The 26,125-nt window shown below is 39.2% G+C and overlaps 2 protein-coding genes and 1 long non-coding RNA gene across 3 annotated transcripts in view; 1 reads left to right on the plus strand and 2 right to left on the minus strand.

The window, feature by feature from the left end:
• Positions 1–666: 666 nt before the first annotated feature.
• On the minus strand, positions 667–4,757 carry dnajc22 (DnaJ (Hsp40) homolog, subfamily C, member 22). The gene is made up of 5 exons (XM_037774059.1): positions 4,627–4,757; positions 2,817–2,974; positions 1,673–2,282; positions 1,294–1,586; positions 667–1,164 (listed from the first exon to the last, which is right to left on the minus strand). The coding sequence occupies exons 3-5, from the start codon at positions 2,220–2,222 to the stop codon at positions 988–990; spliced, it is 1,020 nt and encodes a 339-aa protein (XP_037629987.1). The 5' UTR covers positions 2,223–2,282; positions 2,817–2,974; positions 4,627–4,757; the 3' UTR covers positions 667–987.
• lmbr1l (limb development membrane protein 1-like) lies at positions 4,722–25,204 on the plus strand. The gene is made up of 17 exons (XM_037774044.1): positions 4,722–4,941; positions 13,701–13,785; positions 17,072–17,105; positions 17,422–17,561; positions 18,068–18,171; positions 18,727–18,850; positions 18,946–19,014; positions 19,105–19,169; positions 19,291–19,363; positions 19,466–19,555; positions 19,682–19,758; positions 19,860–19,937; positions 20,695–20,768; positions 21,354–21,444; positions 21,539–21,605; positions 22,709–22,870; positions 23,432–25,204. The coding sequence occupies exons 1-17, from the start codon at positions 4,879–4,881 to the stop codon at positions 23,515–23,517; spliced, it is 1,482 nt and encodes a 493-aa protein (XP_037629972.1). The 5' UTR covers positions 4,722–4,878; the 3' UTR covers positions 23,518–25,204.
• The window catches only part of LOC119490573, an 839,978-nt gene continuing 819,655 nt past the window's right edge, over positions 5,803–26,125 (minus strand). The window contains exon 3 of the long non-coding RNA XR_005207436.1: positions 5,803–5,921. This is a non-coding gene — a long non-coding RNA (uncharacterized LOC119490573). The remainder of the gene's footprint in view (positions 5,922–26,125) is intronic.

The following is a 26,125-nucleotide window of genomic DNA, read 5'->3' on the forward strand; positions in this document are numbered from 1 at the left end:
ATTTAAAATATTCAATATATTCTTTAATTATCTTACAGGCCACATTAGACTTGCTCTGGTTATATATATATATATATATATATTAGGAAGAACTATAGTTATTTTTCATTTTAATCATTTACTGTCCCTGAAATCATTTTCTACCCTGTTAATAGTTTTTCATCTTCAAAAGAAAAAAGAAGAAAAAGACTACATTTCCATTGAAACCATTTTCAGGAAGTGACATAATTTTTTTGGGAGGGAAGTTAAAGGGGTAAAGCAGGGTAAGCATACACTTTTACTTATGCCTTTTTTGTCCATCTTCCATGATGTTGATCTGTTACACTCTTAAAATTCACCCTGTTTGGCAAAATTATTATTATTATCATTATCATCAGCATTTATTTAATTTAATTTAATTTAATTTAATTTATTTAATTTATTTTATTTATTTTATTTATTTTATTTATTTTATTTATTTTATTTATTTTATTTATTATCTAGTGAACCAAGACACGACAGGTGATGTTAGACACAACAAAACTTAATACATTGCGTGACATGACTAGGTTAAAGCGATGGGGAAAAACTAATGAAACAAACAAAGAGGATGAATACCAAATATTTGGCTAATTTATGAAGAAAATTGGTCCGATCAAAAAAAAAGTAAAAACATATATGATATTGTTACAAAATTTCTGTTTATGTATAGAATGGGTGGCTAGCTAAATCTGGATCACTCACAGAGCTATCGCTGGAAAAATGTTCCACCCTATTAGGTTTATAGACCAATAAACCAGTCCACCCATAAAGATTATTATATGAGTGCCTGAGATTGGCAAATATGTTTTCCTGACAATTAAACATGTCACTATTCTTATATAATGCAAATAAACATGAAAAATCCATTTATTTTTTTAAGGCCGAAATGTTGCTGCATATCAGGAATGACCTCACTGTGCCCTCGCAACTATTTTTCAGGCCAGTCAGTGCGGAATGAAGGTTTAACTATCCGAATTGACGAGGTTTGTGCCGTTGTAGAAGGACCTCATAGGCCTCATGGATCTTCACAAACATTGCCTCAGCATCCTTGCTGGGGTTGTGGTCTGGATGCCATGTCTTGGCCAGGTCTCTGTAGCTGTGAGTTATGTCTTCAAGAGAGGCCTCCGTTTCCAATGACAATACCTGCAACAGAAATATATCCAGATTGGATATTATGACGATGCCAAAAAAATTACTGTACTATACACCTCGAGGTATAACAATCTTAACACGTCACTTATATTTATAGCCTTTCCAGAGTTATGAGCTCACCCGCAGTGCCTCTTTTTCTCTCTCAGTGTACTCTTTGAGCAGAATTTCCAGCACCTTCCTCCAAGCGTCTTCATAGTACCCCCCTCCGGTAAGAACGCACAAGAGCCGATATGGCATTAAAAGAATGTACTCCAACACATTTCTGAGCCAAGGCAGGAACCAGAAAATATCCAGCAGTGCTGCTACACAGTCAGACAGGTAGTACAAAGTGGCTGTGGTGTTGTGGAAAATACAGTAACCCAGCGGAGCAGAGAAGGCCAGCCAGGCTAGACCGAGCTTGTAAAGCCGTGGACCTGGTAAAAAAGATGGAAATAAATGTAATTTTAGTGGGTCTTGAAGATTTAGAGAAAAGCAGTGATATCATGGTGTATCATCTGACCTAGTTTCTGTGTACTCCCGGGTGTTCGTGGAGGTTTGACCCTGCGGTGCTGTGCAGCAGTGACACTGGCGGCCAGGCTTATGGGGAGAGGTGATAAGGTGCTGCCATAGAATATCGGGGAGGTTATGAGACAAGTCACCAACGTTTTTTGGAGGTCAGAAGTCTGCTGGCCAATACAGGACACCAGATGTACCCCTGCACCCACACATAGAGGCAGCACGATCAAGTAGAAGAAACCAAGGGAGTTCAGCCCAATCAGAGCCACGGTGCCAAAGTAGATCCCAACACACACCTGACCAACAAACCTGACAGGGCTTACAGGCGGAGGAACCATGGTGGGGCGGGTTCTTCTCTCTTTCTCTGCATCTTGATTGGCCTCAGCAACATATGCAGGAATACGTATGAACTCTCTGACCCAGCCGAACCCAAATCCTCCCAGGGTTAGCATCCATAACAGAGCATGGCTGTCTCTTCCTAAATATATATGGTGAAGGCCCAAAAGCCCACCTGCTGCCCACAGGGCATAGGCTACCATGACACGTTTTACCATCCTTTGGCCTCAGTGGATCAATCCCTGTACAGGTGAATATTAGTCATCCTTCATGGGTACCTGCAATGAAGTCATGGAAGAGTTTAGTCTTACCTACTCTCATTCTTTATTATGCTATATTGACTGCTGATAGCTATTTTACATTATGCGTCTGATCACATCACACATTTTGATCCCATGTGCTTTTACCTATTTCATTACAGTTCGGTGTGTTTGCCCTATGATCTGTGTGCTTTGCTGTATCTTGGCAAAGGGATTTTTAATCTCTGCGATCCACTTCCCTGGTTAAATAATATATTATATAAGAGGGATTTATCTTAGCTCGTGAAGGGCATTGTCATTTAAAGCCATTACGTGATCCAAAACATAGCAGGCTGTAACATGTTATTACGAGGTTGTTGTTTTTTTTTTAGCTAAAACATATCACATGTTATACAAACAGTCAGAAATTGAGAAGGTAGGCCCCAACCTTCCTCTATAGGCCAATCCACAGTTAATCCAAAGGCTATATCAGAGTGACCGTTCTATGTATTTACTTTTTAAAACACATTTAAGACCTATTTGGTTTTAGATAATAAAAACTATGTTACTTACTGAGCCCATAATTTCAAATCCCGATAAATCCTTTCCTGTCCTTTCCGTAGTTGAAATTTGTGCATGTTGTTGCAACAGTTGGACTTTGGTTCATGACAATGAAATTACACATGTGGACATTTAGGTCCCTTGATCATCTGATAAGGTAAGGAAAAGGCCTAAAGGAACATTTATGAGAGACAGGACACTGATTTTAATGCTTTTAAAGAAGAATACATTGCAAACACAGAGCTATACATACCTATATAAGAACATTAAACATGAAATTAAAGCCTTATATTCAATTTCCATGTGCAGCAATGACAAAAAATATCATAGAAATCCCAAACCTATTCCCTGAAAAATTATATGAAAACAAGGGGTGGAAGTTTTCAGGTTCTTTACGTACAGTAAGTGAAAGTAACAACACCACAATGTAAAAATATCACTTTACAAGTAAAACTTATAAATGTATTATGAGGAAAGTGTACTTACAGATGCATTAATGTGTCGTATTTAAGGGACCTCCGAATTGCACTTAAGTAAAGGACTGTGCTTACTGCATTTACAGATGTACTTTACTTGTAAAAAATTATCTTTTAGGCTTGTCATTTCACCAATAGATTTAAGTCAGTGTATTAATTCCAGTGGTGGTAGAAGTACTCAAATATTTTACTTAAAATATAAGTCAAAGCTAGTAAAAAAAATATGCTCTTACAAGTAAAAGTCCTGCATTTAAAATTTCACTTAAGTAAAAGTAGGAAAGTATTAACATCAAAATATACTTTAAGTATTAAATGTAAAAGTACTTATTTTGTAGAATAGCCCATTTTATATTCATGTATATTTGATTATAATTATTGATGTATCAATGTGTACATCACTTTAATATTGCAGCTGAATAATTTGATTATATATATGTATATATATATAATTTTAATATTATATTCAGCTGGGTAGCTTGTGAATATTGAATAATTATTTATTTGTTGAATAAATTCAGTATTCTTAATCTGAATCTAGAGGGTAATTAGTGACTAAAGTTAAAAGATAAATAATAAAAAGTTATTTTTCTCTCTGAATTGTAGTGGAGTAGAAGTATAAAGTAGCATCAAATGGAAATACTCAAGTAACGTACAAGTACCTCAGAATTGCACTTATTGCAGCTCGCTTATTTTAATTTGATTATATATATTTTATATTTATGACTTCATATTCTGCTGGGTAGCTTGTGAATAGCCCAATATCACAAAACATGGCTTTAAGATGATAATAATAATAATAATAATAATACCTTTTATTCATATAGCGCTTTTCTAAAAACTAAAAGACACTTTACGTAGATAAAAAGATCAAAAAACAAGGATATCATAAAAAAGATAAATAACACAATATTAATCATACATTAAAAGCAGTTCTAAAAAGGTGAGTTTTGATTTGTGATTTGAATGGGGACAGGTTGGTGCAGTCTCTGATGTGTTTAATAAAAACAGCAATGTGCAACATTAGCAAAACAAACAACAAACGTATATAAGTGATATAAACTACATACAATGCATAATAAATGGAAAAATTAGACACACAATATATACAATAAAATAAAGCATAAAGTAGCATCAAATGGAAATACTCAAGTAACGTACAAGTACCTCAGAATTGTACTTGAGTAAATGGACTTAGTTACCCTCCACCACTGATAGCCAACATGAAGCACGAGACAGTGATACACATGCACATCCAACACAACATGAACATTTGAATCATCTCTGGTATGTTGAGCATGATGATGATGATGATGACGTATTAATTATAGTGTTTGACTGACAGCTACCTGTAGAGCTCGAGCTTCCTCTCCTCTTAGGCCCCGCCCCCTAACGACCCCTCCTTGTTTATCAGAGTGTAGCTAGCAGCGGAGCTAGCTCAGTCAGCCGTTTACATGCAGCAGCCGGGCTGAACAGCCATACATCCATCCAACGGCATTAATAACAACATGTTTTAACTTTTTAACCATTCCCCACATCCCCTTCCTTCTTTCCTCCAGCGCTTTTTTAAGCCTTGAGGATACTGGTATGGTTTTCAGAGAATGGAAACGGACGACGTGTCGGTTAGAGAGCAACTTTTCCACAACCGTGTCCGGGAGACTATAGTAAGTAACGCTGTTGCTAACGTAACCGTCATATGCATTAATGAGAGGTCGACTCTGACTATATAAATCAGGACAAAAGAGAAGGTTAAGACGTTTTTTTAGTTTGTTTTTGTGACTTGGCAGATGCTCAACTCTCCAATTAAAGTTGTCTCATATTTCAGCATCACTAACTTTACGTTTAACGTGACTTTTAGGTCATTTTGTGCTAATGTTTTTTGAGTGTTGTGTGTAGAGACGTTAGTTATTGCATAGGATGCAGCTGGTTAGTGGTGTGTGACACAGGAACATGAAGCAGCTTACTCAGCATCTGGTGCTCTCTTCCTGTGAGTTTCTAACCTCTTCTCAAATCTTCATTTATCTGTTAGCCATGGTTTGGATCACCCTACTTCACATTTATTTAGTTTGATCATATTGTTAATGATACAATTTACTTCTACTGTGCTGTTTTTTTTTTGCCAGAGACTGACTCTGTTTTGTGCAACAATTCCAGTTGATAAAGGCTGAACTCCTTGAAAGATACAGTAGATGTAGATAGATGGATACAGTAGAGATAACATGGCAGAATAAGAGAATGACAAGCATAAGATGTGTGTTTTTGAATCTTACATTTTTAACCTGAGCTTTTTCAACACAGAACATAAAAACTAAATGGCAAAGAGGGGGAGGTAGAGGATGCAATTTGCAGTACTTATACTGTGCTGGTTTTTGTCAGAGACTGACTCTGTTTTGTGCAGCACCAACACACTGGTGACTTCATTTATCTGTTTGCCATGGTTAGGATCACCCTACTTTTTTATCTTTATCTTTTATTCAGATATCCATTAGCTGTGGCTGAAGCCCAGCTATTCTTCCTGGAGTCCACTTAAATCACTTTGAAATGTTAGGCTACACATTTCAGTACACAATCACATTACAATCTTTACCAACAACGACCACAACATCAAAAGCGACTGCAACAAAACACAACAATATTCAAGACACTTCACATTTTTCGGTTTGACTATTCTGTCAATGATGCATTTAACTTTTACTGTGCTCGTTTTTGCCAGAGACTGACTCTGTTTTGTGCAGCACCAACACACTGGTGGCTTCATTTATCTTATTTGCTATGGTTTGGTTCACCCTACTTCACATTTTTTTAGTTTGATCATACTGTTAATGATGCATTTTACTTTTACTGTGCTGGTTTTTACCAGAGACTGACTCTGTTATGTGCAACACGAACACACTGGTGGCTTCATTTATCTGTTTTCCATGGTTTGGATCACCTTACTTTACATTTTTTTAGTTCGATCATGCTGTTAATGATGCAATTTACTTCTACTGTGCTCGTTTTTTGCCAGAGACTGACTGAGGTTTTGTGCAACACCAGCACTCTGAACTTCAGACTTGCCAATTCAGTTACAGCAAGGCACATGGACACTGACCTTTAACCATTAACCATAAAAAAGTACAATCAGATCCCATAGGCAGTTAAATTTGACTGAGATTGGTGATATTGCTGATATTCAGTACAGTGTTACATAAGGGGCGATGTCAAGCAACCTCTTTTCTACTGTTAGAATCAGTGACTTATCAATTTGTCCTGGTTTTGCCCATCTGTAAAAGCTAAGAAAAAGCTCCACGGTCAAATTGTACTAGTACTGTAAGAGACGATGAGCAGAAACTGTGCCGCTGTAGATAAGGCCAGTGAACGGGTTGTACATTTATGGATGATTTAATAATATAAAAATGAAAAACATTAATGATTCCTAGGGAGATTGAGTCATTGCAACAGCAAAGACGAGGGTAGAATAAATGAACAAGTGAAGCCAAAAGGCCTATTTCAGGGCAGCCAATTTACAAAACCACAAGTGTTACTAATAACATCAATAACCACGGCATTATGTTTAGGTGTCCCAGTTTCAGGGCTCTGATATTGGACCATTTATGGGACTGAGCCGTCGTTAGTGTCATTAGTTACACCCGTGCTTCTCCTGTTATGGCAAGTCAACATCTCTTCTGTGAAATCGCACTTTGAATTGTCAGAAGCCACCAAAGCAAAAATAATTTGAGGCAATTTAAGGTGTTTTTGAACCTGACTTGGCTCCACAACAAGACCAAAACTGTCTTTCTCCATTTTTTTGCACAATGAATAAAAATTTTTAGCGAAATTGCCATATGGCCTACTGCAAATTTCAAATTGCATGATGAGGAGGAAATAGCAATATTTGTTAAAGGTGAAATGTGTATCAAAATACCAATTTTAAATTATGTAACGTTGTGCTGAAGAGATGTCCTGGCCTACACGTCATATTCTTAAGACTTAATAATATATCTTTGTTTGGTACCCCATAATTATTATTTTTTTGTTTTTCAATGAAAATGAGAATAATTATGTAAAAATGATCATCCCCTCTAATAAAGCAAATCATATCGCAACTACAATATCAGTCAAAATAATCACAATTAGATATTTTTTCAAAATCGTGCAAAGTTGTCTCGGATATTTCCAAATTAAAGTTGTTATTAATTATATCAGTCTGACCACATTAGGTATCACAGGCAGAGCTGATTACATCCTCTAAGCAATCTCATATCATATATTAGCAGACGTATGTATAGCCCATATGTATTCTTATGACCTTGTTTTGTCATTGCCCCTTTCACTTAAAGACCTAATGCAATTAGTCACAACCGCCTTCTTAAGCCACTGGCTGCCCTCCAGCTTACCATCTCCTCTCTGTGCTCCCCGTATGGCTGGTCAGCTGCCCTGCATCTCTTTCATTAATGGCTTTAGACCGAGCTTATCCTAGGTCAGCTCATTTTGAATGGAAGAGTGTGTGGCAGCAGTGTAAATACAGTTGTAGTAGTTCAGATAGCATCCAGTTGATATAGGCTGAACTCCTTGAAAGATACAGTAGATGTAGATAGATGGATACAGTAGAGATAACATGGCAGAATAAGAGAATGACAAGCATAAGCTGTGTGTTTTTGAATCTTACATTTTTAACCTGAACGTTTTCAACACAAAACAAAATGGCAAAGAGGGGGAGGTAGAGGGTTGTCTCAATTAAAGTTAAACTAATTTGTGCAGTACACATCGAAAAGTAGAAAAATGCTTTTTTTATCCATATTAACTTTAAGGTTATTTCAGATTTTTCAAATATATAGGAGGCTAAAATTAAGCATCTTATTTAGAAAGGTTCCTAGATAATAGGGCTTCACAGTTAATCAAAATTGTATTGAAATCCCAATATGGCCTACTGCGTAATATTTGTTAAAAGTGAATTGTGTGTGAAATTAGCATTTAAATTAAATATTGTGTTGCTGCAGAGATGTCCTGGCCTACACATCATATTACAGACTTAAGAAAACATCTTTGTTTGGTACAGATGCCCACAAAAATCACACAATAATCATTTTAATATGTTTTTCAATGAAAACGAGAATAATTGTGTAAAAATGATCATTCCCTCAAATCATATTGCAATTGTAATATCAGTCAAAATAATCGCAATTAGATAATTTTTCAATATCGTTCTGCCCTACTAGACACCCAAAGAATTTCTGCAAATTAGGTGTATTAAAATATTACTTTAGGCTTTAGGTCTTTTTCAAATGCATTTGCAAACCATTTGGGTATTAGAATAGTGTGTGTATTAAATTCCTTCTTATAATCTGAGACCGAGATGGCCCATAGAACTATTTTAGGGATCCTGCTGCAGAGTCACAGGACACACATTACAAAGGCCAGAAGAGCAGCAGTGATCTCTTGGTGCTCAGAAGACCGAAATGCTCATTTACATAATCATAGTACTCTGCATAAACATGTTGTCGGAGCACAGACGAATGGTAAAAATGTTATGCTCGACTGGCAGGAAAAAAGGCAATATTTATGTGAAGTGTTGACTTTACACAGCTTTTAGTCAGAAGCTTCACAGTAGCATCAGTTGGTGCCAGATTCCTGTAAATCAACAGTAATTCTTTCTAAGTTATGAATAGATCATATTGACTCTGCCTTATTTGGAAGAAACGATGCCAAGTAAACACACAGCTCAAAATTCATACCTTTGCCAAATATGGCGCACCAGCTAATCACTGGGAAAGTTTGATTGAGGCCAAATGTCTGTCTTCACTTGAGTTAATTAGTGATGCACCGATACGTATATCGGTTATCGTTCCGATACAGACTCCAGTAGGTGGATCGGGTATCTGTGACAATGGGCCGATCTGGTGGTGTCAGATTATCTTAATAAATATCAATTCAGTGCATTCATATCTATGTATTTATTATGTTTTACAAAGTTAGGAACACAATGTTTAAGTTTGCCTTACACATAAAAGAATGATCCCAGTCACTTCCACACAGTGAGGCATACAGCTTATTAATTAAACACTGGTATCGGATCACAACTCGGCTGATACCCAGGTATCGTAAACAAGACTGAAAAAGTTGGATCAGTGCATCTCTAGAGCTAATAATGCAACTAGTAAATCATCTTAAATCACAGCATCTGGCAAGTGTATCAGGTGTTGATTAAAGATATTATTAGAACCAGTGTACACACCCATAGCCCGCACCCTGAGCCTAAAGGGATCAGGAAGGATCAATGAGCAGCACAATAAAACGTCTCAATATGTTGAGAGACGGGGAACACCCAGCTTCCGCACGCATCAGGATATCAAGTCACCTTGAGAAAAGTTGTTTGAATACCATGTTATCTATAAAAGATATGGTTAAGACTGATTGGAAAATGTAATAGTCCACTACAAATGTGTATTATTTAGGAATCACTTCCTGTTGGAGTTTTGAGAGACATTAATGATCTGTAATTTTGTGGGCGTGCTGGATCATACCTCTTTCTTACTTTGTTTGTTTTTAAGGAGAGTCTGTTTGATTGGCTTTGTTTGCGGAAAAAAGAATCAAAGCACATTGTTGATATATGTTTTCTATTCTCAAGGATACAAATTCCCTACCTGGAATTTCAGTTGTTGCTTCTCTGAAATCTTATATCACCAAGCTATCAAATATTGCATGACTCATTGCAGTAAAATGATCAAAACTCTTTTGACACAACATCCTGCAGCTGCCCACCTTCTTTTGGATTAGCATAGCTTTGCCCATGCAACGTTTTAAGTTATTTCTGGCTGTTGAATCAATCGTGAATAGGTCTTGCCTAATCTATCCTCTTACTTCTAAACAAAGCCCGTCATGCTTTGCCTGAACGTGTTTAGTTGGACAAGAGACTGGGTGCCCCTTAAATAACACACTCGGGAGTCCACTTGACATTTTGCAAGGATTGTGCTTTGCCACCGCCAACCTCCCGTTCCTTTGAATTATTACAGGAACTACGAGGTTAGGCAACGTGTGAAAACATTTGAGCGTCATTGTTTATTGCTTGAATCAGTGCAATGATATTTAGGTTACTCTTTGAATTTTAAAATGCTCTTTGTGAACTCTAAGCCCGGGGATATTGTGTTCAGCAAAAAGATGTCCCTCTGGATCCTTTAAACTCTCTTCTCAGTGGCCTGCTATGTGCTGGCAGCTCTCAATATTGCCAATCAGCACGTGGATTAAAAGGGTGCTATTCTACCCCTCCACCTATTTCTCACCCAAAACCTGTCCTTTGTTCCCTGCTTTTCCTTTTGTTGGATTAACCAGCAAATTAGACTGCATAATTGAACAATTTTTGCAGACTGAGCTGATAAGTTGTTATGTACAGTCCATTGTTGTTTGTGTGATGCAGCTAGTGTGTTTCCAATGATCATTCCCACTTACACGGTAAAACACTACACATACACACACACAAACACACATATTTCTCAACAGATGGAATTTTATGTTAGTTTGAATTAAAATAAGTTTTCTTTTTTTCCGTAATTTATTGGGAGTAACAACAGTTGTACAGAAACATACAAATAGAGCGCAAATGTAAATGATTGTCCCTCCATATTTTGGTATTTTTCCCCCAAAGCCCCCTCCCACCCAACCCTCACCCATTGCCGATGCAAGTTAAATTAAATTAAAAATAAATAAAAAAAAAGATAAAATAAATTAAAATAAAATAATAAAAAATAAAGTACACATTGACAGTAATGATAATTATTGGATAAATCCCAAACTACTAAAATAGGCCGATAAACTTTACCATGTACAAATGGACAATTTAACTGTTAGTGGTCATTTCTGTTTACATGAATCAAACTTTATGATGTTATACAAGTATAGTTTAGTTGATTGAGAGAAAAACATTTCATATGTCATAAGTCCATTTGTCTGCCCGAATACACTACGTCCAAATGAAATTAAAACAGTTACTGTACTACAAAAAATACAAAATATAAGTGGTCTTAATCATACGGACGCATGGTCAGTCGGTCAAATAAGATAAGAGGTGGCTACCAGCTATAGTAAAATAAGTTTTCTAGCCATATGCAACCAGGTTTTTGTTGTGTATAGAAGGTAACCTGCAAATTGCAAAAACGTGCAAATATTCTTGCAAGAATTGCTGCTCGACAACATATCCTAACCTTAACTATTCAAGGAAAGGCAAGGCAAGGCAGCTTTATTTGTATAGCACATTTCAACAACAGGGCAAGGTCGATGCCTAACCTTAACTATTCAAGGTCGATGCCTAACCTTAACTATTCAAGGTCAATGCCTAACCTTAACTATTCAAGGTCAATGCCTAACCTTAACTATTCTAGCGCATCAATGCCTAACCTTAACCATCTTGCAACAGTTTCCTAAATTATGGGTTACCTTCTAGACACGACCTAAGATTTTGTATACATTCTAAAGTGGGTCAACATCTTGCACTTCCTGGAGACATACAGGAGGAGGGGTGTATGATGGTACCCCAACTCCATTTGTTATTGTAGCCTACCATAGGCCCATATGTCCATATGTCCCAGTGTTCCATTTTAAAATACTCTTTTGTCATGAATTTAGAATAATAGAAACACTGATGTAAATGCACCTTGTCTCACCATGAATAGTTTTGACCTCTACTGTTCTGGGACTTTTTATTTTTATTGTTTATAGTACATGAATTGGACTATACTATAGTAACATTACTTTAATGAAAAAAAAAAAAAAAATTCTAAGCTCTTTGTTCTTCCAAGGAACTTTTTATGCCTATGTTTGCATCCATTTACGAAACAGGTTTTATACCTGTATGTTGTTGTCACATTTCTGTCATTCTCCAGAGAGCCTCTCTGTCTTTGTTTGCTGCTGTTGTTACCTCGGGGAAAATCTTCTACATCCTGTTACCTCATTTGTGAACCTCTTCTGAGCTGCTATGTGGAGATGTTTTATGATCTGGCAGCAACCTCATTTCATTCATCTGTCAGTGAAATACTTTGATGCACTGCATCTCCACTGTTGAATGAATTAACATGACATTTAGTTCAGCTGTAGTTTGATAAGTAATGCTAGCATGTTACACTAATGCCAACGGACTATTTTGCTTTTGAAGAAAGTGGTAATTGTTTTAAATGTAAGTGTAATTTACACACTGAGTGAATGTTTCTCTTGTGCAACCAACACACTGACTCACTATCATGGTTAACAACGTAGAGTTAAGCCAGACTAGCTGAGAGTGAGGTTTCCTAAAACGGCCGCTGTAACCATTCGATTTTGACAACAACGCCCATTTTGTGTCCAGTTTTTATACATGGAACAACTTTTTTTGTGGCGTGAAATGAGTGCTACAGCCTCGGTTATAGACTTTCAGTCTTGTTTAGTATTTAAAAAATGTTGTAAAGGGTTTGTCTGCTTATAGAGTTGGACCGGAGCTGTCAGATTTAAACACTCACAGGGTTAGTTTTAATTTCTACCTGGCCCTTTCCTCTTCTTAGCACCTAATATTCTGTGGCAGAGAGGAGTGAATGCAGCGTCTATCACTCGTTGAAAGACAAGTTTGCCATTGTGCACAGACGTGTACGGAATGTGTCTATCAATTTGTTTGCTATGACAACGCCACTTTTTTTTGTGATGAGGGGTTCACACGGTTGAGAAATATTTGAGTATTCATTTAAGTGAGCAATGACTATTGTTGCAGACTGTCCACTGTAGAACTAGAGGTTATCTGGAAGATGTGGAGAAACATTTAACAGTTCTCTCCTGTTTTGTGTGTTGGTCATACAAGCGATGTACTTCAGTCTTTGGGGGGGAAATGTTGAGAGCTTTGCCAGACAACAGATTGTTGAGTGAATATAGGTTTAGCCTAAATTTGTCGGTAGATTTCGTTCAATGTCAGTGATCTTTACAAGCAGCAGGGGGGCTATCTGTCCCTATTAAACCTTAATCCCCCCTTGTTTATCACTGTCACCCATTTCACTCTTTGTTGGAATAAAGTGGTAATCTCCAGACTCCATCTGCCTCTTTTGACCTTGAATGGCGAATGTTTTTGGCTGTTTGCATTTTTTAATCATTATTTCTTGCTGTTTATCTGCAAAAAAAACAAAACAGAATATTCTATGAGGAACAAATCTGTTGCAGCCATGACTGTATGCTTGCCAGCTCCTCTCCTCCATGCCTTCTCTATCTCGTCAGGATGTTTTTGGTATCCGTGCCGCGTATCCACCCCCACTTTTAAGACCTATCAGAATATACTGAATCAAAGATATGAGCCAACCCAAATAAATGTGTTGCTCTTCAGCAGTGTTGGACAGAACATGACAGTTTGTTTACAAGGCTGCGCTTCCCTTTACGCGATAAGCTGTGTAAACAAGCCAAAGAAATAACACTATCTCCTTTTTTGTCTCTTCTGCAGATCTGTGTACTCCTGTTTACATGCCTTTACATAGTATCCTACCTCATACTCACCCATTTCAAGAAGGCTGCTGAGTTTGTCACAGGTGAGTTTTAAAATTCTGTCTGTCTCTGTCTCTCACCGTCACTCAGGTGCACCACACAAAGACTGCTCTCTGACAAAGGCTTTTGGAGAATTGCCAGAAGAGGAATTGATGGTGTTGACAAGTATACTGATTACATCGCTGTTATGGAATTTGTTTCCACAGAGTATATAGGCCACGCTTTTAAAGCCAGCACAGGTGTTGTTCAAACACTAAATTTTTTATTTTGCGTTAATAGTCTCTTATTTCTAGTTTGTGGGGAGTAGATGGATGCAGGGAGCAGGGTCTCATTTTAGCCTTACTTGAAAATTCATCTGAAAGCTACCTGAAGCTCAGACAACCAATAAAATGAATATCGCCTATTTCACAAACCTTACTCATTTTTGTAAACATAATATTCTTAATGTCATCATACTTTTAAAGAATATATTTGATTAAGCATAAATATTATTAGTAGAGGTAGGCCGATTAATCGGCGACGATAGTACGTTTTACAAACGACCGTTATCGGCGGAACTGGGCTCTGATAGTGGCCGATGGCTGCGCAGCCTCCACCAGTCACGCGGGGACGTATATCACCGTTTTTACATGGAGGCTTCATACACAAAGTCAAGGTAGAGGGGGAGAAAAAAAGTTATCTCTCGAATATATAATGCAACACTATCAGCTCTTTGTCCACGATATAAGACAGGCAGACAGGGAGGAAAAGAAATCGTTCACTGTCATTGAACTTGCTTACTGTAAAAATGTGGCGTTCTCTCTTCCAAATAATCCAGCCATGTTACTATCCATTCATGAAATGAAATCGCATGAGACGGGAATATGCACGAACATTAATGGTTTGTAAGAATGTCACTTAACAATGTAACGGGACGCGCAACAGAAGTAATCCTGGCCAGTCATACTGTAAGCCACAGAACAGCGCATCGCCCATTGTAAATAAATAGAACATATTCCACCAATGTAATGCATGAAATCACACTTCAGGATATTCTCTTACGAATGATTAAATTCAAAGTGACAAAAACTAATTTATTCAAAACGGTGTATGCAAAAGTAGCCGAATAGGTTGCTGCAAGTAAATTTTGGACAATTAATCGTCTATCGGCTCTTTCCTGCTCCAAACTATCGTTATATCGGCCTTTAAAAATCCACTATCGGTCGACCTCTAATTTTTTAGATTTTAATAATGGCTGTTTTCTGAGTTTGCTTGCAGGTAAATATAGCTTTAGGTTGACACACTGCCAGGATTGCTAATTTCAACCCAAGGCTCTGAACCTTTGCTTTAGCTGTCCAGAGGTGCAGAAGTGTTTTGTAACATATTAACCTCCTCTTCAGGGGGGGATCTCTGTGGATCAGGGGGGGTGAAGAATGTTTGGACAAGAAAAACAGGGTTGTACTTTTGAGTTGTAGCTTGAGGCCCCTCTACTTAGACAAAAACATCTCAAAGGAGAGCTTTTTTCTACAAGCTTCTACTGTACAACCAACAACATCATGAAACTTTTGGTCAACACAATATTGACAATTAACCTTGTAGCTGACAAGCATGTGCATAAGTGCAACATGTAGTTGGATCTACAATATGTTCTCTATTAGAACTAAGAAGATGTTTAAAGTTCTGCAGGGTGACTGGGCTGCCAGTTACATAATAAATCCAATAACTTGCCACTATTGGAAGCAGATGTAGGATGTCCAGCTAGCCAGGTCTCTCTGCTCCGCTGTGGCTCGGCTGGGCTGAAACCTGGGACATGGCCAGCTCTTTTTTTTCCTCTTTTTTTTTTTTTTTTGAAGTTCAGGACCTGCTATGTGTTTACCCACTGTCGTAGATATTGTCTGTGCATCAACAACAGCAGAACAGTTGTGCCCTGTAGCTAAATGCCGATTGTGCAACACCTCTCAGTGGAGTTGTTTTTGACAATGAGGGAACAAGAACTGGTTTTTGCTCCTCCGGCATTACATTATTAGAAAACTGTGCCAACATTTACATAAAAAGAAATTACAGTATTGTGTACCGTGGTGCATGTTACTTAGCAAGTAGAGCAACTGACACTGTCAAGTTTTAAAGATCTACAGCATGTTGCATAATACTTAACAGATTTTTGGTGTTTTACAGATGTTTGGGGTTTATAGTAACATTTACAGATGGGTCGAGGGAGTAGCCCTTTCATACTCTAAATACTTTGCTCTTTGCTGTTTTGTACTCGTATGTAATTCAGTTTTTGCTAGAGTTGGTCTTGCTTGAACAGAATGTTCTAACATGTTCGCCCCTCACTCACTCCCCACTCGGAGGCCAGCCTCGTATGGGCTGTTGCTACTACACCTTTGCCCTATATATCTATGTATATACAGTACACACACACTGTCCCAGACAGCTTTTACCAACACAGGCTTGCTGTATTAATATTTCAACACTTTATCTGATTGCACTCAGAATAAGATGCATTTAAGCCTTCCTCAGTCACAAAGTCATAGCAAAGTTGGTTATGTCTGTGGTAGGGCTGCAACTAATTATTATTTTCATTGTCGATAAGTCAGTTGATTATTTTCGCCATTAATCGATTAGTTGTTTGGTCTATAAAATGTCAAAAAAAGGTAAAAAAAAAAAAGTTGATCAGTTTTTCCTGAAGCCCAAGATGACGTCCTCTGACAACTTGTTTTGTCCACAACTCAAAGATATTCAGTTTACTGTCATAGAGGAGGAAAGAAACAAGATATAAAATATTCAGATTTAATTAGCTGGAGTCAGAGTATTCAGACTTTTTTTTTATTACTCAAACCAATTAATCGATTATGAAAATAGTTGGTGATTAAAGGAGCTATTGATAACATTGTTAACATTCAGCCACTAGATGTCGCATTCTCCCTCCCCCGTTCCACTGCATTCACTCCACAACAAGTGGTTGCCAGGCACCTAATGTCGAACTCAGCCAGTTTTTTCTCCCAATAATTGGCAATTTGATCACTGACGATACAGAGATACCACGTGACACTTACATCGTTTTACTGTTGGCTTGCAAGCCTTGTTAGAAGTGCAAACCAAATGTCAGATATCTTCCATAGAGATAAACAAAACATTAATTTGGGACCCGTCAAAGTTTTTAAAATGACTCATTCACAGTCATAATATTTGTAAGGAAAAGCCATACTTTTATTCAGCACCTTTCTAAAGGCTCTGTGGATGTATTTTCTTTTAATATTTGTCTACAAAAAAATATTATCAATAAGAACAAATGGTCTGAATCACTTTTGTAATAGATTAAATCCTCTTTATGTCTCTACTCTCTTTCAGAGGACATTGAAGATGCCACCGTCAACAAAATTGCGTAAGTAAAAACCTCTAATAATGAACTGATCCACAGCAATCTGTTCTCACTCATTCACTTTGATTAGTTTCCATGTGAATGATTGATTGATGTGCATTGGCCTGAGGCCATTTGGCTGTAGATTTATTGCTGCATCGTGTGTGTGTTTATGTGGTTGTTGGTTTGGATGAGGCACTTCAGTCAGTGTCACGCCGCCCTTTGTCCCTACACGCTGGCACTGTATAACCGTAGCCACCCTAGCCTTTCACCTAAGCTGTGTGCTGTTAGGCTACACACATTTGACTTCACTGATAGCTTGTCTTTATCCTTCTCTTAGGCTGTGGCTGTGTACGTTCACCCTGTCTGTCGCAGTGTGTGCTGTGCTCCTTCTCCCCATCTCCATTCTGTCCAATGAGGTGCTGCTCACCTTCCCCCACAGCTACTACATGCAGTGGCTCAATGGATCTCTTATCCACGGTACATCTTAATGTTTTTACTAGTTGATAATCACAAAAACCTGTCAAACAACACTGGATCACTGGTAATAACCTCCAGATCAATACACTACAGGCCTGTGTCCAAAACCGATAATTGATATGGGCAGAGTGGCTGTGACCTTGCAGTGTGCAGTGCAGTGTATGTTTCAGCTGTTCCCAACTACTGCTGCTCCAACTCCAGTCTAATATCAATATATTTTTTCAATTGATCAACTGAGATGGAAAGTAATTTGTTTTGAAGCTCAAAATGAAACCAGGCCTGTGGTGTTGTGTCATGCGGGAAACATTTTGATGATAATCTAATTTTTTAATTCATTTTTTAATTGTTGCAAATAGCCAGTCTTGTCATGCTAACACTGCTTGGTAGGACTATACCTCACTGTGGTTGACAGTGGTACTGCTAAAAGGCTTTGCTGTAATTTTATCCCTGATGGATGTTTGCACTGGAAACTAACATTTTGAACATCTCTCTTCCTCTCTCGTCAGGATTGTGGAACCTAGTTTTCCTTTTCTCCAATTTGTCCCTAGTTTTCCTCATGCCCTTCGCCTACTTCTTCACAGAGTCTGAGGGATTTGCAGGGTCCAGAAAGGTACCAGTTTTGGCATTGCCTCACAAATGGCACCTCTAGACTCCAGAAACAATTAACCCATTTGTGCCCAAAGACTATATTTAGTATGTTAAGGACAAATGCCACAACATATGCTCTGATTGGTCAAAAGTATTGAAAGTCAAAAAAAGTCAGGATTTTTGAAAAATGTTTTTATATGTGTGCAGATCTATGATATTCAACTTGTTATGAGTTCATAGATGTCAAATAATTGCTTGAGTTCCTTGTAGTTTCTGAGATACAGCCATTTTCTTATCATACTATATTTAGCATTTGGGCACATGGGACTATACTGTTTTTTCCTAAAATATAATGTTAAATGGAGTTTATTACAAAAACAGTAGTCCCATGTGCCCAAATACTAAATATAGTATGATAAGAAAAAGGTTTGACTGATTTTGAAAATGTCTTGATATTTGTGCTTAGACAAGCCAGGAGAACACTTTCACAAATTCGGACACAAATGGGTTAATAAAGTCTTAACTGTAAATCTGTAAATTGACAACACATCACAGAGTATCTGTTTTGTTTGTGTAGGGAGTTATGGCACGAGTGTATGAAGCAGTTGTGCTGCTGTTGCTGCTGGCTCTGCTCGTGCTGGGCATTGTGTGGGTGGCGTCAGCCCTCCTCCATGACAACATCGCTAGGAAGAGCCTCTACGGTGAGTCACATGCATCATACCTGAAAATCCCTCCGTAACAATTGGTTTTATCGTTTTTAATAAAGCTGCTTATACTCTCCTACTCTGTATTTCAGACCTGTGGGAGTATTACCTTCCCTACCTGTACTCGGGCATCTCTCTGTTTGGAGTGTTGCTGCTTTTGTGTAAGTGTATATCTCTATCAAAATTACTTGAGCAGCCAAAGACGATAGCATATGACTAGCATATCACCATCTGTGTGTTTCTCTTTCCAGTGTGCACTCCCTTTGGTTTGTCCCGAATGTTCAGTGTAACTGGCAGCCTATTGGTCAAACCGCGGGTGAGTCACAGACCGAGTGACTACACTTCCCACTTTGCATTAAGTAGCCTTTACATTAACAGTTGTCTTGTGGCTGTGAACTGTGCTTTCCGAATTGATTGATGTCTCTTATCCCCCTCAGTTGTTGGAAGATGTAGAAGATACTTTGAGCTGCACCACATTTGAGGAAGACTCGCTCTGTAGGAAACTGAACTGTGAGTGCATCACCATGAGCCCACTCCTTTGCCATTTTCTGATGATTCAATTTAAAGCTGACTGACTTTTTGTCTCTATCATTCGTTGTTATCTGGTTGAAGGCGGCAGTACGAAGTCGTGCTGGGTCCAGCTGAACATGGATGCGATGAAAAAAGAGTACCAAACGGTCCGGAGCAAGCGCATTGCCCTAGGTAAGATTTACTGAACAGGCTGCTCTCTGCTGGGCTTCTCTCACAGTGATTACATTATATAGTTGTTGCTGTACGCTCATTTATTGTTGTTCCTTTTCTCTTTTATTCTTCTTGCTTTCATCACAGAAATGCGTAGGAAAGCATCCCCATGGCAGCGAAACTTGGGCTATCCGCTGGCCATGCTTGGGCTCCTCGCACTGACGGTACGCGCTTTATTATTTATTGATATATTCTCACAGGCTGTTTAACTTAAACACGGATGGTTGTTTTAATTGTCGTCTAATTGCTGTTCATGTCTCTTCAGGTGATGTGTGTACTGATGGTCTGCTTCAATGTGTTGGAGTTGCTCCTGGATGAGACGGCTATGCCCAGAGGAATGGAGGTGAGGATTTAGCCCATGTACTGTCAATAAGAAGTGGACGTAGTCACCGTGACGTAGTCACCGTGACGTCACCCATTGGATTGTGGAGTACCGTTTAGAAGCCTCGAGTTTGGCATTTTGGCCTTCACCATCTTGGTTTTTGGCCAATGGCCATCGGCATCTTGTTTTTTCGCAAGCAGAAGTGACACGAGAGGGTGGAGCTAAGTAGAACCAAACGCTGAATAAGACATTTATAGGCGACCAAAATGTTAAAATTAACTTACATGCCCGGAAAACACACTGTGAAACGGTTAAAGTTGTTCGACAAAAACGAGGACAACTCCCAGACCAGACAACGCCGTGGTAGCGACCTGTCACAAGGTAGCCACGTCCTAAAGCATCCCCTGCTTTATGGTCTATTTGACTCTAAATGGGACCGTAATTTACTAAATGAACATCATGCTGTATTGAAGAAGACTTGAAACTAGCGATTGAGACCATAAACTCATGTTTACAATGTTTACTGAGGTAATAAATCAAGTGAGAAGTAGGCTCATTTTCTCATAGACTTCTATACAATCAGACTTCTTTTTGCAACCAGAGGAGTCGCCCCCTGCTGGCTATTAGAAAGAATGCAAGTTTAAGGCACTTCCAGATTGGCTTCACTTTTCAGACAGGGAGGTTGCCGCCTGATTTAGCCAGAAAGAACATTTCATGCTTGGTGTGCCACAGCCATTCATCTGTGTACACTGATGATTGTTATTTGTGCTTGTTTTAGGACCCTCACCTGGGGATGGCCTCCTTCTCCATGTTCGGCTCACTGGGCGCTGCAGTTCAAGTAGTCCTTATCCTGTATCCTTTTGTCCCATTCACCTGTGTGTGTGTGTGTGTGTGTGTGTGTGTGTGTGTGTGTGTGTGTGTGTGTGTGTGTGTGTGTGTGTGTGTGTGTGTGTGTGTGTGTGTGTGTGTGTGTGTGTGTGTGTGTGTGTGTGTGTGTGTGTGTGAGTGTGTGTGTGTGTGTGTGTGTGTGTGTGTGTGTGTGTGTGTGTGTGTGTGTGTGTGCGTGCGTGCGTGCGTGCGTGCGTGCGTGCGTGCGTGCGTGCGTGCGTGCGTGCGTGCGTGCGTGCGTGCGTGCGTGCGTGCGTGCGTGCGTGCGTGCGTGCGTGCGTGCGTGCGTGCGTGCGTGCGTGCGTGCGTGCGTGCGTGCGTGCGTGCGTGCGTGCGTGCGTGCGTGCGTGCGTGCGTGCGCACACAGTTAACTTGTCAGGTCCATTTGGCTCTGACTCATCCACTTACAGACTGTCCTTGATATTTGAGCAGTGCGTTATGTTGACTCATGTTGTTACATCTACATTGATAATTAACTTTCTGGATATAACTTACCATCTCTGAGTATATTAGTCTTCTTTCCATTGTTGTCCTTAAAATGAATGTCAGCTATCTGATGGTGTCCTCAGTGGTGGGCTTCTATTGTTCTCCTCTCTTCATTAGCCTCCTGCCTCGGGCACAGGACACCAACCTCACACAGGTATATAGCCTTTGCATGTATCTTCTCTCAAAGTGAGATATAACCAGAAACTAGTGATGGTGTGTGTTTACTCATAAATTTGTATTCTTTTCAGATAATTGCCAACTGCGTGTCACTGCTTATCCTGAGCTCTGCACTGCCAGTGTTTTCACGCACACTTGGTAAGGACATTTACCAAGTAGAACATTTATTTATCAAAGACCACAGACGGGTCCTGATTTCACACCACATACTGATTCTTAGCAGGTTTTGAGTATGTGGTCTGTTCACAGTGGAATAGTATACTAAAAATTCAGGATGCTTACCAAAAAAAATGCTTCTTTGAGTGTGCTGTTGTTTTACACTATAAGTCCCACAATGCAGTAGCACAAATGAAAGTAGCAAGCTACTTACAGCTGAAAAACATATGTTTATGAAAATCCCCATCAGCTACAGCATTGCAGTAGCTATGCTTCTTGAGGTCCACAAAATAGACTTGCATAGTGACAGTGCAAAAATAAACCGGACAAGATGAACACACACACACACACACACACACAGAATAACATAACATAATTTAATATTAGAGAATAAACAGCACAAGACTAAAACACATACAAAACAATCTCCTGACAATTCAGATAATCAGCAAAATTGAAGTAGTCCGTTACACTCCAGTGTCTCCAGTTATTGCAAATCATACAAGAAACAAGTACATTAAAATAAATTATGAGACAAGAAGATCATGGGGGAAAAAAAATATTAAAGGTAAGGTTGGTAGTCTTGGAAACTAGCAGGAGTACACTAGATTTAAAAAAAATATCCAACTGAAAAACCCAGCCCAGTGTAACCAACTCTTTTCCAGTGAAAGTAGCTAGCAGAACATTTAACTTATTGGTTGCCGTCGAGATGTAATGAGAATTTCAACAAATATAACAAAATGTATTTGAACAACTTCACCAACCCTACCTGTAAATCTGTGGAAAAAAAGTCCACTCTTTCTTTTTGAAGTGGCATAGATTTCTTGTATAGTAACTGCAAAAAGAATATACATTGACAAGTAGCATACAGCAGACAACGTGTAAATTTAGTATGTAGTCTGGAACTGGGACTCAGCAGTATGTAATGACAAGAGTTGCTGAATCAACATTTGACTTGTAGTTTTAATAATGCCCACAAGAGGGCCTCTGTATGCCATGAATACTGTAGCTGCAGGTGAGGCCTGGATTGAGCATTTAATTCACAAGTAAAACATTTTTTTTTTGCTTCTATTCCGTCGTGTTAGGTATCACCCGCTTCGATCTACTGGGAGACTTTGGTCGGTATAACTGGCTGGGGAACTTCTACATCGTCTTCCTGTACAACATGATGTTTGCCGGTCTCACCTCTGCCTCCCTGATCAAGACCGTCACCTGGGCAGTACAGAGAGAGCTCATCCGTGCCTTTGGTCAGTCTACTTTCATTTTTATTTCACGAAGCAAGGTGAAAGTTCTTTGTAAGCATATTTTTTCTGTCGGTGGGATTGTGCTGTGCGGAAAATTCATTGCACTCCGGTAGCCGTGTCATAAGTTTTTCCCACCTTTGGCCCCATTTCCCTGTGGGCTGGTCTCTCTTCCTCAGATAGAAAGAATACAATTCCTTCAGGAAAGTGTAAAGGGACAAGAGGAGAGTCGGGTCCCCTTGGGGACCTTCAGGCACACCGCCCTAGACCCCTCACAGCACACACACACACACTCTCTATGCCTCCACCCAACACAAACAAGCACTCGGAGCACGGACACGCCAAACACACACACACACACACAGTTCCCTTCCTCACAGTACAGATAGCATCTCTGCACCATGGCAGCCCTCCTGCACTTTCCCATTGCCTCCCAACTCACTTTTGTTCTGTGATTAATAGACTTTCATTTCACCTAAACCACTATTTTTCTTAGCTTTGCGGGTTACGTGCTCCACCTTGTGATTGTGTGTGACGTTATGGTCCTTTTTTTTTCTTGTTTTGCAGGTCTCCACAGGCTGCCTTTAACCGTGTCACGCTCCACCGTCCCCTTCAGACTCCTCCTGGCCAGTGGACTGTCTAAAATCCAGTGACTTTTCTTCAACACTGCCTTTCTTAACCTCTTTAGAAACTGAGCCACTTCAAGTGTGCACCTATTGGATTAAAGGCATTTGCAAATTCAGTCCATTTTGCTAGGTGGTGCATGGGTCAGGTCGCTCCGTGTGAGGAGGCAGAGTCTGTCTTCGCCGTGTCCAGTGGGAGCTCTGCTTGAAGCTGTGTTTAATGACCAATATATCAGGGTTCAACTTTGTGCAGTTATTTGACTGCAAGGACAAGTGTGGTTAGCTGAGTCATGGTTACGACTGGAACAAGGGGGAAAAGCCATATTGGCAGTCCTGCCATCGTGGACAATAAGAGAGCTGCCCCCCCCCCCCCCCCCCCCCCTACCCCTCCCCCCCACAAAACCTGATGAAAAGAGGATCCAGTGGATAGCCGTTGTTCGGTTGACACATGTGAAAGTCAGCAGAGTTATTTTGAAATATTACATTGTAACCGTGACTTAATTTCCTCTTCCTGCTCCAGGTCGATTGAGTGCTCTCTCTTTCTCTGTGGCTTCCCCACGCTTCCCCCCTCTTTGGTTGTACCACTATTTTAAGACTGGGAATCTTACTTCCATGTGTTTGATGGTCCAGTCTGCACCAGTGTTATGTAAGTTTATGTGAGGAAGTTGTTAATGGGAGCAAATGGTACACAGAGTACCTTGTCTATCTATGGATCTGCAGGTTACACAGGGAAAACGATGAGAGTGAGGTATTAATCTCAGTGTTGGAGCTCTTTTACAAACCCAGTTTACTAGAAGAGTTAAGAGCATTTTCTATCTATGGTGATTTATCATGAAGCAGGGTTTTTACTTTTGTAGATGACCGTACGATTGCTGAGTCTGACTCATGCATTTACAAAAATACACTACAAAGAAAGCTTTACACTTTGTCTTATGCAAGGCTTTTGAATGCCATGTGACACTCACTAGGAGGAACTTCTGCCTTTTGACCAATAGCACTGTGAATTATTAAGAACTTATGTGGGGAAGTGCAATATTTTATAAGTAAACGCACACGTTTTAACTTTACCAAAAGTCATTTCTAAATGGTTTCTTTTGATTTTCTGTGAAGTATTTTTTTTTTCATCTCAATCCTCTTCGTTGGAAAAATTTTGATGAAAGCTTAGAATAGTTTTAAGAAGCGAATGTGACCATTTAAGCAATGCAATCTTCTCCGGTGTCAGTTTTTATATTTTGATAACCTAAATTCCTTTAAGTTTATGATCTATATCTCCTCATCTTCAATGTGTTGGTGACCCTGTGTCACCGTTTGCCTTTGCTGCTGTATCAGCAGGTTATTAGCTGTTGGTTTGACCAGCAGGGGACAGTGTCTCTCAGACCCAACACCAGAGTCTCTTTCTTTTTGGTTAGTTATTAATTGTATTATATATACGGAGCACTCTGAGGTTTACTCATTTCACTTTTTCTGGGAAATTTTCTTTTGTTTTTTGGGAACACAACATTTATAATGTACTGTTTTTATCATTATTTATGGGCATTTTGGGATCTATACTTCACATGTTTTAACAGTTGTTAAAAATGCTGAATGTGATACAGTTGCGATGAAAAATTCTTTAGAGTTGTTCTCAAAGATTACAAAAAACCTGTTTATTGTTTACTTTTGAAATGCTCTTATTGTTTTATGAGCAGAAAGCAATAAAACCGTCTTATGTTTTTAACTTCTTTGTGTCCTTTTGGATCCACATCCAGATGACTTTTACCGTAAACTCTTTGATGCCATTATATGTTTGTTACATTTTATGAAATGTAGCTGCGATGTGACTGTTCTGATGTGGGTGTGACTGGTGAGGGCGTCTGTCCTCTACGTCCCTCCACCCTTTTTTTGCTGCACTTCTTTAATCAGCAGCAGAAGAAAGACATATTTTGGCCTGTCTGTCAGCGGCATCCAGCCGCGACGCCACTACAGCCGTTGCCCACGCTTTCCCCGCTCTGATGCAACTGCCAGATAAAAACCCTGCAAATCAGGAGGAGAAGCGACGTCCACTCACATTCACTCCTTCACGCCTCCCCACCGCCCACCTCCTTTCTTCCATCCCTTTTCCTCGCCTATTGTTCATTTCCTTATCTAATTTTTCTAAATCCAGTTCAAGAAAACCCCGTCTCTGATTAATTTCTCCCTCTTGATTTTTGTTTGCATTTCTTGTTTTGTTTTGTTGGATGTTTTAATTAAGTTTATTTGGTTTGGGTTTTGTTTTGCACTGCGTTTCCTTTGCTAAAAGGAAATGAACTCAAATGTCGCCGTAACATTACTTGCACATCTGGAGACTGGTTACCCTCTGAGGAAATGACATATAAGCCAGATATAAGGTGAGTGAGAGAGAGGGGTCAGTGCATGATCAGAGTTTTTTCAATGTGATTAATGTTTGTCACAAGTGAGATCAAGAGTTTGTGATTCAGAGGGCCAAAAACACTTTCAGAAATGCAGTCATTATTCACTAAACTCCTTGGGAAGCACATTTAAGCATTGCTGGATGATAAGTGAGCATGAACTGAAATTCTTGAATTTTAAAGCAACAATGCCACAACTGGACTACTGAAAGTCTGTCTGGACACCGCTCTTATGTTACAAAGAAAACTGG

Source organism: Sebastes umbrosus, chromosome 6, assembly GCF_015220745.1.
Source record: "Sebastes umbrosus isolate fSebUmb1 chromosome 6, fSebUmb1.pri, whole genome shotgun sequence".
Lineage (NCBI taxonomy): Eukaryota > Metazoa > Chordata > Actinopteri > Perciformes > Sebastidae > Sebastes > Sebastes umbrosus.